The 14,102-nt window shown below is 45.0% G+C and overlaps 1 protein-coding gene across 3 annotated transcripts in view; it reads right to left on the bottom strand.

Annotated features, from left to right (window-relative positions):
• The window catches only part of LOC121577563 (inositol 1,4,5-trisphosphate receptor type 1), a 157,511-nt gene that overhangs the window by 9,146 nt on the left and 134,263 nt on the right, over positions 1-14,102 (bottom strand). For all 3 annotated transcript variants that reach the window (XM_041891269.1, XM_041891270.1, XM_041891271.1), the window contains 2 exons: positions 8,167-8,300; positions 4,578-4,743 (listed from right to left, as the gene is read on the bottom strand). In XM_041891269.1, the coding sequence (XP_041747203.1) occupies positions 4,578-4,743; positions 8,167-8,300 (300 nt within the window). The remainder of the gene's footprint in view (positions 1-4,577; positions 4,744-8,166; positions 8,301-14,102) is intronic.

Here is a 14,102-nt window from a genome sequence, read left to right as displayed (position 1 = left end):
TAATGAATTTATTTGCAAATTATGGTGGAAAATAAGTATTTGGTCAATAACAAAAAGTTTCTCAATACTTTGTTATATACCCTTTGTTGGCAATGACACAGGTCAAACGTTTTCTGTAAGTCTTCACAAGGTTTTCATACACTGTTGCTGGTATTTTGGCCCATTCCTCCATGCAGATCTCCTCTAGAGCAGTGATGTTTTGGGGCTGTCGCTGGGCAACACGGACTTTCAACTCCCCTCCAAAGATTTTCTATGGGGTTGAGATCTGGAGACTGGCTAGGCCACTCCAGGACCTTGAAATGCTTCTTACGAAGCCACTCCTTCGTTGCCCGGGCGGTGTGTTTGGGATCATTGTCATGCTGAAAGACCCAGCCACGTTTCATCTTCAATGCCCTTGCTGATGGAAGGAGGTTTTCACTCAAAATCTCACGATACATGGCCCCATTCATTCTTTCCTTTACACAGATCAGTCGTCCTGGTCCCTTTGCAGAAAAACAGCCCCAAAGCATGATGTTTCCACCCCCATGCTTCACAGTAGGTATGGTGTTCTTTGGATGCAACTCAGCATTCTTTGTCCTCCAAACACGACGAGTTGAGTTTTTACCAAAAAGTTCTATTTTGGTTTCATCGGACCATATGACATTCTCCCAATCCTCTTCTGGATCATCCAAATGCACTCTAGCAAACTTCAGACGGGCCTGGACATGTACTGGCTTAAGCAGGGGGACACGTCTGGCACTGCAGGATTTGAGTCCCTGGCGGCGTAGTGTGTTACTGATGGTAGGCTTTGTTACTTTGGTCCCAGCTCTCTGCAGGTCATTCACTAGGTCCCCCCGTGTGGTTCTGGGATTTTTGCTCACCGTTCTTGTGATCATTTTGACCCCACGGGGTGAGATCTTGCGTGGAGCCCCAGATCGAGGGAGATTATCAGTGGTCTTGTATGTCTTCCATTTCCTAATAATTGCTCCCACAGTTGATTTCTTCAAACCAAGCTGCTTACCTATTGCAGATTCAGTCTTCCCAGCCTGGTGCAGGTCTACAATTTTGTTTCTGGTGTCCTTTGACAGCTCTTTGATCTTGGCCATAGTGGAGTTTGGAGTGTGACTGTTTGAGGTTGTGGACAGGTGTCTTTTATACTGATAACAAGTTCAAACAGGTGCCATTAATACAGGTAACGAGTGGAGGACAGAGGAGCCTCTTAAAGAAGAAGTTACAGGTCTGTGAGAGCCAGAAATCTTGCTTGTTTGTAGGTGACCAAATACTTATTTTCCACCATAATTTGCAAATAAATTCATTAAAAATCCTACAATGTCATTTTCTGGAGAAAAAAAATCTCAATTTGTCTGTCATAGTTGACGTGTACCTATGATGAAAATTACAGGCCTCTCTCATCTTTTTAAGTGGGAGAACTTGCACAATTGGTGGCGACTAAATACTTTTTTCCCCCACTGTATATCATTTATAAGTGATAGGCTAATATTGTCAACCATCAGACTATTACATTTACATCATTTAGCAGACACTCTTATCCAGAGCGACTTACAAATTATTGAGTTAATCTTGTCTTTACATACTGTATTCTCTCTGCCGCCACACGGCAAGTGGTACCGAAGCGCCAAGTCTGGGACAAAAGGCTCCTGAACAGCTTCTACCCTCAAGGCATAAGACTGCTTAAGAGTTAATCAAATGGCTACCTGGACTATTTGCATTGACCCCCTTTTTTTGACTGACATTCTTGCACTGGTTCTATGCACACTCACTGAACTCTACCCACACACTCACACATACTAACACTCCAACACACACACACACACACAGACGCCACATTCATAGACACACTTTCACACTTCACATATGCTGCTACTACTCTGTTTATTATATATCCTGATTGCCTATTCACTTTTACCCCTACCTACATGTACATAATTACTTCAATTACCTCGTATCCCTGCACATTGACTCGGTACCGGTACTCCTTGTACAGTACTGTAAATAGACTTGTTATTGTTATTTTATTGTATTACTATTTCCTTTCTTTCTTTCTTTTCTTACCTTTCAACTCTGAATTGATGGGAAAGGGTTCGTAAGTAAGCATTTTACGGTAATGTCTACACCTATTCGGCGCATGTGACATATACAATTTGATTAGATTTTTCTTTTTTTGGGGGGGGAATAAACCGACACCCCTGATCTAGGCCAAAATCCTCAGACGGAGGAGCTACTATGGTACCTGTATTGTCATTAAAGTAATGAATGGGAATGCTATTCATGGATATACTGTGCATTCGGAAAATATTCAGATGCCTTAATTTTTCCCACATTTTGTTACGTTACACCCTTATTCTAAAATTGATTAAATTAAATGTTTCCCTCATCAATCTACACACAATACTCCATAATGACAATTTTTAGAAATTGTTGCAAATGTATTACAGATAAAAAACAGAAATACCTTATTTACATAAGTATTCAGACCCTTTGCTATGAGACTTAATATTGAGCTCATGTGCATCCTGTTTCCATTTATCATCCTTGAGATGTTTTTACAACTGGATTGGAGTACACCTGTGGTAAATTCAATTGATTGGACATGATTTGGAAAGGCACACACCTGTCTATATAAGGTCCCACAGTTGACAGTGCATGTCAGAGCAAAAACCAAGCCATGAGGTCGAAGGAATTGTCCGTAGAGCCACGAGACAGGATTGTGTCGAGGCACAGATCTGGGGAAGGGTACCAAAACATTTCTGCAGCATTGAAGGTCCCCAAGAACACACTGGCCTCCATCAATCTTAAATGGAAGACGTTTGGAACCACCAAGACTCTTCCTAGAGCTGGCTGAACCTTCCAGAAGGTTCTCTGCAGCACTCCACCAATCAGGCCTTTATGGTAGAGTGGCCAGACGGAAGCCACTCCTCAGTAAAAGGCACGACAGCCCGTTGGAGTTTGCCAAAAGGCACCTAAAGGACTCAGACCATGAGAAACAAGATTATCTGGTCTGATGAAACCAAGATTGCACTCTTTGGACTGAATGACAAGTGCCACGTCTGGAGGAAACCAGGCACCGCTCATCACCTGTCCAATACTATCCCTACGGTGAAGCATGGAGGTGGCAGCATCATGCTGTGGGGATGTTTTCCAGCAGCAGGGACTGGGAGACTAGTCAGGGTCAAGGGAAAGATGAACGGAGCAGATACAGAGAGATCCTTGATGAAAACCTGCTCCAGAGTGCTCAGGACCTCAGACTGGGAAGAAGGTTCACCTTCCAACAGGACAAAGACCCTAAGCACACAGCCAAGACAACGCAGGAGAGGCTTCGGGACAAGTCTCAATGTCCTTGAGTGGCCCAGCCAGAGCCCGAATTTGAACCCGATTGAACATCTCTGGAGAGACCTGAAAATAGCTGTGCAGCAATGCTCCCCATCCAACCTGACAGAGCATGAGATGATCTGCATAGAAGAATGGGAGAAACTCCCCAAATACAGGTGTGCCAAGCTTGTGGCGTCAAACCCAAGAAGACTCAAGGCTGTATTCGCTGCTAAAGGTGCTTCAACAAAGTAATGAGTAAAGGATCTGAATACTTATGTAAATGTGATATTCTAAAAACCTGTTTTTGCTTTGTCATTATGGGGTATTGTGTGTAGATTGATGAGGAAAAACAACAATTTAATCCATTTTAGAATAAGGCTGTAACGTAACAAAATGTGGAAAAAGTCAAGGGGTCTGAATACTTTCTGAAGGCACTGGAAGAGGCACAAAAGGCAATACTTTTACTGAGGAGGGGCTTAGAGGAGGACCGAGTCAATGGCTTTAGGAACCATCTCTCTCTCTGTGATGGGAGACAATCCCTCTAATCTCGCTCCCATCTCCTCTGCCTCAGTTCCCCCCGGAAACCATGACGATGGTGCCGTGAACATGGGCCCTGGTCTGTTGCCGAATCAGGCCTTATCTAATGTGTGTGAGTCATAGACCACCTCCACACACATACAGCTCAGCCCGGCAACAGACCAGGGCCCATGTTCACAAAAAGTCTAATGGTTGGAGTGCTAATCTAGGACCCCCCCCACCCCACCTCCTATTCAATATGATTTAAAAGGGAAAACTGATCCTAGATCCTACTATGTGAGTACAGGCCCTGGACTAATTCCATCTGCTGCTCACTGTGCCCCACTACCTGACTGGCTGAGAGAGAAGAAAGGAGTGCTGGGCAGGCAGGAAGCCTCCATGACTCTGTTCTAGAGAAAAAGGGAGGAAAGAGAGATACTGTATAGGGAAGAAAGAGGGAAGGACGGCAGTAAACTAACATTCATAGAGGAAGGTCAAGCTAAGGACTAGTGCTTACTCATGTGTGCACTACCTACATACTCCTGTCATACTCAGGACTTACTCATGAGGTGACCCCCATCCAGACTAAACCATGAGATTATCTTGTAAAATAGAACAAACCTACATTGATATGCCAGTGTTCTACTAAGCAACTGAAAACTGAAACTATTCAGACTACATGGCTACCCCATTAAAGTGACTAGTAGTTATGTTATTTTCAGGCTAGAGACAGGGCAGCTATGTCTTCTCACCGCATATGAAGCAGGTGGTCTTCAGGACCTCTTCCTTCTTCTGTTTCTCACTCCTCAGGTCAGCAAAGGTGTCGATGATGACTCCGAAGATAAGGTTGAGGACAATGATGATGACCATGAAGAAGAAGAGCAGGTCGTAGATCACCCTGGCCGCAAACAGAGGCTCCTACAAAGAGAGAAAGGGGGGATTGGAGGGAGAGGAGTGGTTATAATTTACAACACATTATATAGCATTATAAACTCCAGATCACAACATACACAGTACTGTATCACACTATAGCCATTATTGTTGGTACTTTGAGTAGAAAGTGACACAGTGCGGTCTACAGACTAAACCAGGGATGAGCAACAGGTTTTTGGTCCAGCCCACCACTAACAGCTCAACCTATAAACTTATTTAACCAATAAAATAATCAAGGTCCATTTAAATCAATGTAAAGCAGTATTAGTTGATTTAGGTGTGTAAGTACTGGACTGGACACACTGTGACCCTTCAGGATGGAGTTTCCCACCTGTGGATTAAACACATATAACATTTAAAACAATAACATACAACATATGTAAAACAAAGAAATAACACGCAGAACATATAACACAATGACAATAAGGTCAGAGTAAAGCCAAATGTTAGACAGTGAAGGTGGGGCCCGGCCCTGTATCATATTGGGCTGACATATGATGAAGTGACCTGGGTCAGAGAGATAAGTGTGGGTTGTGTTTATTTGGGTACACAACTGAAATGTTTTTAAACATTCTGCAATGAAAGGTGGAAATGACCATCTCTTATTGGGCAGGTCCAGGTAGTCCCTCCCTGTTTCAGTCTGTTTCTTCCATTTGGTGACCATATTGAACACTGCCCTGGTTTTTACATAAAGGCAGAATGGGGGCCATTGGTTATGAGCAGGGGCTTAGCCTGACCGGCCATGAATCGTGTGTTGATGTGAAACATAAGAACACTGGTGCAAGAGGCCAGATGCCACACAGTTACGACCTCAAGAAACAGTTACGCAAACAGGCTGAAATGTTGGGCACCGTATACAGGCTCTTCTCTCATCCAGCACCTCTTTTTAACTGTAACAAGCATTTTACACCATAAACATTTTGCTCTCTGTCCTTGTACTCTTAGATTTAAGTGCTGCATTCGACACTGTTGGCCATGATGTCCTTCTGGACAGACTGGAGAAGGCCTCTCCGGTCCAGTTCTAAATTAGTTTAGGACCTATTTAACCGGTCACCCTTGGTGAATATAACTCAGAGAAAATACATATCACATGTGGCATTCCACAAACGTTCGATTTTGGGTCCGGTACTGTTCAGTTTATATAAAGTATGTTACCCCTTGAAAGCGTTATCAGAATGTACAGCATTGATTTTCACTGCTACGCAGCATTTCACCAGAGGATTTTAGCTCCACGGATAAATTATTAGAATGTATTAGTGATTTAAATACTTGGATGGCTCACAACTTCCTCCAGCTAAATCAAGACAAGACCGAGGTACTTATTGTTGGAGCCAAAGCAGAGAGAGAATCAAGCTGCACATTTTATTTCACGGGCAATAAATATAAAACACCAGGTAAAAAAACCTAGGTGTTGTTTTAGATTCTGAACTAAATTTTGAATCACATATTAGGAATGTGACCAAAATAGCTTTTACCACCTTAGGAACATTGCCAAGGTGCAGCCGTTTCGCTCTCAGGCTGATACAGAGAGACTCATCCATGCTTTTATTACAAGCAGGCTTGACTACTGTAATGCTCTCGTCTGGTCTACCCAATAAAGCCATTGGTCAACTGCAAAACATACAGAATGCTGCAGCACGGGTACTGACCAAGACCAGACGGAGAGCACACATTACACTGGTTTTACAGTCTCTGGTTAAAGTTTTATTTTATTTTTTTAAGTAAAAACAAAACTGCAATTCATATCAAATGTAGGCTACAGGTCAAATTACCTTCTAGGGAGGCGCCCAATGAGTGTACCGGTTTATGACAGGAGTAGACATTTCTCCATGATGCTCTATGTCATCATCTGTGGTCTGACTGGTAGTTTAGTGAAAACCTACACTACATGACCAAAAGTATGTGGACACCTGCTCGTCGAACATCTAATTTCAAAATCATGGGCATTAATATGGAGTTGGTCACCCTTTTGCTGCCATAACAGCCTCCACTCTTCTGGGAAGGCTTTCCACTAGATGTTGGAACATTGCTGCGGGGACTTGCTTCCATTCAGCCACAAGCGCATTAGTAAGGTCGGGCACTGATGTTGGGCGATTAGACCTGGTTCGCAGTCGGCGTTCCAATTAATCTCAAAGGTGTTCGATTGGGTTGAGGCCAGTCAAGTTCTTCCACACCGATCTCGACAAACCATTTCTGTATGGACCTCACTTTGTGCACGGGGGCATTGTCATGCTGAAACAAGAAAGGGCCTTCCCCAAACTGTTGCCCCATAGTTGGAAGCACAGAATCGTCTAGAATGTCATTGTATGCTGTAGCGTTAAGATTTCCCTTCACCGGAACTAAGGGGCCTAGCCCGAACCATGAAAAACAGCCCCAGACCGTTATTCCTCCTCCACCAAACTTTAGTTGGCACTTTGCATTCGGGCAGGTAGCGTTCTCCTGGCATCCGCTAAACCCAGATTTGTCCGTCGGACTGCCAGATGGTGAAGCGTGATTCATCACTCCAGAGAGCACATTTCCACTGCTCCAGAGTCCAATGGCGGCGAGCTTTATGCCACTCCAGCCAACGCTTGGTATTGCGCATGGTGATCTTAGTCTTGTGTGCGGCTGCTCGGCCATAGAAACCCATTCCATGAAGCTCCCGATGAACAGATATTGTGCTGACGTTGTTTCCAGAGGCAGTTTGGAACTCGGTAGTGAGTGTTGCAACAGAGGACAGACGATTTTTACGCGCATCAGCACTCAGCGGTCCCGTTCTGTGAGCTTGTGTGGTCTACCACTTAGCGGCTGAGCAGTTGTTGCTCCTATACGTTTCCACTTCACAATAACAGCACTTACAGTTGAACGGGGCAGCTCTATCAGGGCAGAAATGTTACTGACTTGTTGGAAAGGTGGCATCCTATGACGGTTCCACGTTGAAAGTCACTGAGCTCTTCAGTAACGCCATTCTATTGCCAATGTTTCTCTATGGAGATTGCATGGCTGTGTGCTCGATTTTATCCACCTGTCAGCAACGGGTGTGGCTGAAATAGACGAATCCACTAATTGGAAGGAGTGTCCACATTATTTTGTATATATATAGCGTATTTCCAGACCTTATCAATTCCCACACAGGGAGGAGGCCAAACAGCTGGAAGGGGTTCTGAGGAAAATATTTATTGCTATAAACATCAGCTCAACCCTACAGATGATACTGAACTCTATAGTTTAACTGGGCCTGACTGGGTCTGTATTCAGAAAACATCTCAAAGTAGGAGTGTTGGTCTAGGATCAGGTCCTCCCTCTTATTCATAATGATTTAAAAGGCAAAACTGTTGCTAGATCAGCACTCTTTCTCTGAGACACTTTATGAATAGGGGCTCTGTTCTCTCCAGTGTGGCTGGGTGGGGATCTGGTCTGTGTGTTTACCTCTTTGGAGGGCTTTCTCAGGACGTCTCCAACCCCCCCTCCACTCCTCAGGCCGTGGCTTAGCACAGTGACGATACACATGAGCAGAGAGTCACATGTACGCTCCTTGCCATCCTCCATGTCTTCTAACAAGTCTGAGGGAGAGGGACAGGTAGGAGGGTTAAGCACACCCAAACATTTAAATACTTTATTTGAATCCACAAATCACATTACATAAAGGATTCAAACATTTCAAAGGTATTGGATACAAGGACACTTAAGGATACAAAAAGCACCTTCTCCACACAGCTAGGCTGCCCATAAAGGCTGAAACAGAGCAGTAACTCACCAGTTGCTTTGCTTTAGTCTTAGACAGGCCTGCAATCTCAAATCAAATTGTATTTGTCACATGCGCCGAATACAACAAGTGTAGACCTTACAATGAAATGCTTACTTACAAGCCCTTAACCAACAATGCAGTTTTAAGAAAGAACACCAAAAAAATAATCACCAAAAAATACAATATAAAATAATACTAAATAAAAGTAACAAATAATTAAAGAGCAGCAGTAAAAATAACAACAGCGAGGCTATATACAGTGAGGGAAAAAAGTATTTGATCCCCTACTGATTTTGTACGTTTGCCCACTGACAAAGAAATGATCAGTCTATAATTTTTATGGTAGGTTTATTTGAACAGTGAGAGACAGCATAACAACAACAAAATCCAGAAAAACGCATGTCAAAAATGTTAGAAATTGATTTGCATTTTAATGAGGGAAATAAGTATTTGACCCCCTCTCAATCAGAAAGATTTCTGGCTCCCAGGTGTCTTTTATACAGGTAACGAGCTGAGATTAGTAGCACACTCTTAAAGGGAGTGCTCCTAATCTCAGTTTGTTACCTGTATAAAAGACACCTGTCCACAGAAGCAATCAATCAATAAGATTCCAAACTCTCCACCATGGCCAAGACCAAAGAGCTCTCCAAGGATGTCAGGGACAAGATTGTAGACCTACACAAGGCTAGAATGGGCTACAAGACCATCGCCAAGCAGCTTGGTGAGAAGGTGACAACAGTTGGTGCAATTATTCGCAAATGGAAGAAACACAAAATAACTGTCAATCTCCCTCGGCCTGGGGCTCCATGCAAGATCTCACCTCTTGGAGTTGCAATGATCATGAGAACAGTGAGGAATCAGTCCAGAACTACACGGGAGGATCTTGTCAATGATCTCAAGGCAGCTGGGACCATAGTCACCAAGAAAACAATTGGTAACACACTACGCCGTGAAGGACTGAAATCCTGCAGCGCCCGCAAGGTCCCCCTGCTCAAGAAAGCACATATTCAGGCCCGTCTGAAGTTTGCCAATGAACATCTGAATGATTCAGAGGAGAACTGGGTGAAAGCGTTATGGTCAGATGAGACCAAAATCGAGCTCTTTGGCATCAACTCAACTCACCGTGTTTGGAGGAGGAGGAATGCTGCCTATGACCCCACCGTCCAACATGGAGGTGGAAACATTATGCTTTGGGGGTGTTTTTCTGCTAAGGGGACAGGACAACTTCACCGCATCAAAGGGACGATGGACGGGGCCATGTACCGTCAAATCTTGGGTGAGAACCTCCTTCCCTCAGCCAGGGCATTGAAAATGGGTCGTGGATGGGTATTCCAGCATGACAATGACCCAAAACACACGGCCAAGGCAACAAAGGAGTGGCTCAAGAAGAAGCACATTAAGGTCCTGGAGTGGCCTAGCCAGTCTCCAGACCTTAATCCCATAGAAAATCTGTGGAGGGAGCTGAAGGTTCGAGTTGCCAAACGTCAGCCTCGAAACCTTAATGACTTGGAGAAGATCTGCAAAGAGGAGTGGAACAAAATCCCTCCTGAGATGTGTGCAAACCTGGTGGCCAACTACAAGAAACGTCTGACCTCTGTGATTGCCAACAAGGGTTTTGCCACCAAGTACTAAGTCATGTTTTGCAGAGGGGTCAAATACTTATTTCCCTCATTAAAATGCAAATCAATTTATAACATTTTTGACATGCTTTTTTCAGGATTTTTTTGTTGTTATTCTGTCTCTCACTGTTCAAATAAACCTACCATTAAAATTATAGACTGATCATGTCTTTGTCAGTGGGCAAACGTACAAAATCAGCAGGGGATCAAATACTTTTTTCCCTCACTGTACAGGGGGTACCATTACAGAGTCAATGTGCATGGGCACCGGTTAGTCGAGGTAATTTAGGTAATATGCACATGTAGTTAGAGTTATTAAAGTGACTATGCATAGATAATAAACAGAGAGTAACAGCAGCGTAAAAGAGGGGGGCAAATAGTCTGGGTAGCCATTTGATTAGATGTTCAGGAGTCTTATGGCTTGGGGTAGAAGCTGTTTAGAAGCCTCTTGGACCTAGACTTGGCGCTCCGGTACCGCGGTACCAGAGAGAACAGTCTGTGACTAGGGTAGGGCCTTCCTCTGACACCGACTGGTATAGAGGTCCTGGATGGCAGGAAGCTTGGCCCCAGTGATGTACTGGGCCATACACACTACCCTCTGTAGTGCCTTGCGGTCGGAGGCCGAGCAGTTGCCATACCAGGCAGTGATGCAACCAGTCAGGATGCTCTCGATGGTGCAGCTGTAGAACTTTGAGGATATGAGGACCCATGCCAGATCTTTTCAGTCTCCTGAGGGGGAATAGGCTTTGTCGTGACCGCTTCACGGCTGTCTTGGTGTCCTTGGACCATGTTAGTTTGTTGGTGATGTGGACACCAAGGAACTTGAAGCTCTCAACCTGCTCCACTGCAGCCCCGTCAATGAGAATGGGGGCGTGCTCGGTCCTCTTCTTTTTCCTGTAGTCCACAATCATCTCCTTTGTTTTGATCACGTTGAGGGAGAGGTTGTTGTCCTGGCACCACATGGCCAGATCTCTGACCTCCTCTCTATAGGCTGTCTCATCGTTGTCCGTGATCAGGCCTACCACTGTTGTGTCATTGGCAAACTTAACGATGGTGTTGGAGTCGTGCCTGGCCATTGCAGTGATCAGGGAGTACAGGAGGGGACTGAGCATATACCCCTGAGGGGCCCCCGTGTTGAGGATCAGAGTGGCGGATGTGTTGTTACCTACCCTTACCACCTGGGGGCTGCCCGTCAGGAAGTACAGGATCCAGTTGCAGATGGAGGTGTTTAGTCACAGGGTCCTTAGCTCAGTGATGAGCTCTGAGGGCACTATGGTGTTGAACGCTGAGCTGTAGTCAATGAATAGCATTCTCACATAGGTGTTCCTTTTGTCCAGGTGTGAAAGGGCAGTGTGGAGCGCAATAGAGATTGCATCATCTGTGGATCTGTTGGGGCTGTATGCAAATTGGAGTGGGTCTAGGGTTTCTGGGATAATGCTGTTGATGTGAGCCATGACCAGCCTTTCAAAGCACTTCATGGCTACAGATGTGAGTGCTACGGGTCGGTAGTCATTTAGGCAGGTTACCTTAGTGTTCTTGGGCACAGGGACTATGGGGTCTGCTTGAAACATGTTGGTATTACAGACTCATGTTGAAAATGTCAGTGAAGACACTTGCCAGTTGGTCAGCGCATGCTCGGAGTACACGTCCTGGTAATCCGGTCTTGTGAATGTTGACCCTTTTAAAGGTCTTACTCACATCGACTACAGAGAGCGTGATCACATAGTCATCCGGAACAGCTGATGCTCTCATGCATGTTTCAGTGTTACTTGCCTCGAAGCGAGCATAGAAGTAATTTAGCTTGTCTGGTAGGCTTGTGTCACTGGGCAGCTCGCAGCTGTGCTTCCCTTTGTAGTCTGTAATAGTTTGCAAGCCCTGCCAAATCCGACGAACGTCGGAGCCGGTGTAGTACGATTCGATCTTAGTCCTGTATTGACGCTTTGCCTGTTTGATGGTTCGTCGGAGGGCATAGCAGGATTTCTTATAAGCTTCCGGGTTAGAGTCCCGCTCCTTGAAAGCGGCAGCTCTACCCTTTAGCTCAGTGCGGATGTTGCCTGTAATCCATGGCTTCTGGTTGGGGTATCTACGTACAGTCACTGTGGGCACGACATCATAGATGCACTTATTGATGAAGCCAGTGACTGATGTGGTGTACTCCTTAATGCCATCGGCAGAATCTCGGAACATATTCCAGTCTGTGCTAGCAAAAGAGTCCTGTAGCTTAGCATCTGCTTCATCTGACCACTTTTTTATTGACCGAGTCACTGGTGCTTCCTGCTTTAGTTTTTGCTTGTAAGCAGGAATCAGGGGATAGAATTCTGGTCAGATATGCCAAATGGAGGGCGAGGGAGAGCTTTGTACGCGTCTCTGCTGTGGAGTAAAGGTGGTCTAGAGTTGTTTTCCCTCTGGTTGCACATTTAACATGCTGGTAGAAATGAGGTAAAACAGATTTAAGTTTCCCTGCATTAAAGTCCCCGGCCACTAGGAGCGCCGTCTCTTGATGAGCGTTTTCCTGTTTGTTTATGGCGGTATACAGTTCATTGAGTGCGGTCTTAGTGCCACCATCAGTTTGTGGTGGTAAATAGACAGCTACGAAGAATATAGATGAAAACTCTCTTGGTAGATAGTGTGGTCTACAGCTTATCATGAGATACTCTACCTCAGGCGAGCAAAACCTTGAGACTTCCTTAGATATCGTGCACCAGCTGTTGTTTACAAATATACATAGACCGCCACCCCTTGTCTTACCAGAGGCTGCTGTTCTATCCTGCCGATACAGTGTATAACCCGCCAGCTGTATGTTATTCATGTCTTCGTTCAGCCACGACTCTGTGAAACATAAGATATTACAGTTTTTAATGTCCCGTTGGTAGGATATTTGTGCCTGTAGTTCGTCCACTTTATTATCAAGCGATTGTAAGTTGGCCAATAGTATCGATGGCAAAGGTAGATTAGCCACTCGTCGCTGGCTCCTTACCAAGCACCCCGATCTCCTTCCGCGATATCTCCTTTTCTTTCTACTGCGAATGACGGGGATGAGGGCCCTGTCGGGTGTCTGAATCAAATCCCTCTCGTCCGATTCATTAAATAAAAATTATTCATCCAGTTCAAGGTGAGTAATCGCTGTTCTGATGTCCAGAAGCTCTTTTCGGTCATAAGAGACGGTAGCAGCAACATTATGTACAAAATAAGTTACAAACAATGCAAAAAAACACATAAAATAGCACGGTTGGTTAAGAGTCCATAAAACGGCAGCCATCCCCTCCGGCGCCATCTTCCAATCTGAAGGCCACGTACCCTAAGCCTATGTACGTGGACAAGACTGCCAAATATCAGTGCCACCACCTAGCACATATATCCAAGGCTATCCAAAATGTGATAGGAGGGGCTGGTATTTAAGAAACTTGTCAGCAAAGCCTGCTTCATCTAACAACCAAGAGAAACCCACTTCCAAAATGAGCACCTTCCTCTGGCCTCCCCCCATAACGACAATATTTGGAGTATTTGGTACACAGAAAAACACAACATCAAACTAACTTCATTTTACACAAGAATGTTCAAGGATGCGTGCTGTCCCACCTCACTGGCTCAGGTCAACGAGGCTGTATGTACATGTGCAACAGTCTCCATTACATTTGACTCAGTGTGTAACATTCAAAACAGGTCATGGTTTGCCGGGCAGGTACCAGAGTGCTAGATTATATTTTGTTGGTAGAACCTGCAGCCTCACCTTAACAATAAAGGTGAGAATGTCCTCGCCAATGGCAGCATTCTGACACATGGAATGGGAGACAGAATGATCAGCACAGTCCAGAGCAGCACGTTTCCCCTGCAGCCTTCAGGCCAGTCCAGTGCTGCCGTAGCTTTGCCTGGTTACCCATCCACTTCGCTCCGGCCAACTGACGTTTCTTCTCCACGATGAGTCTGGATTTGCACCCCTCCCCGATGATTTCTAGAATGCGAACACATTCTGACCGTTCTGATTGGTCCCAGAAATC

Source organism: Coregonus clupeaformis, chromosome 12 (genome assembly GCF_020615455.1).
Source record: "Coregonus clupeaformis isolate EN_2021a chromosome 12, ASM2061545v1, whole genome shotgun sequence".
Lineage (NCBI taxonomy): Eukaryota > Metazoa > Chordata > Actinopteri > Salmoniformes > Salmonidae > Coregonus > Coregonus clupeaformis.
The sequence above is the reverse complement of the archived record's forward strand: the minus strand, read 5'-3'. Positions and strand labels throughout refer to the sequence as shown.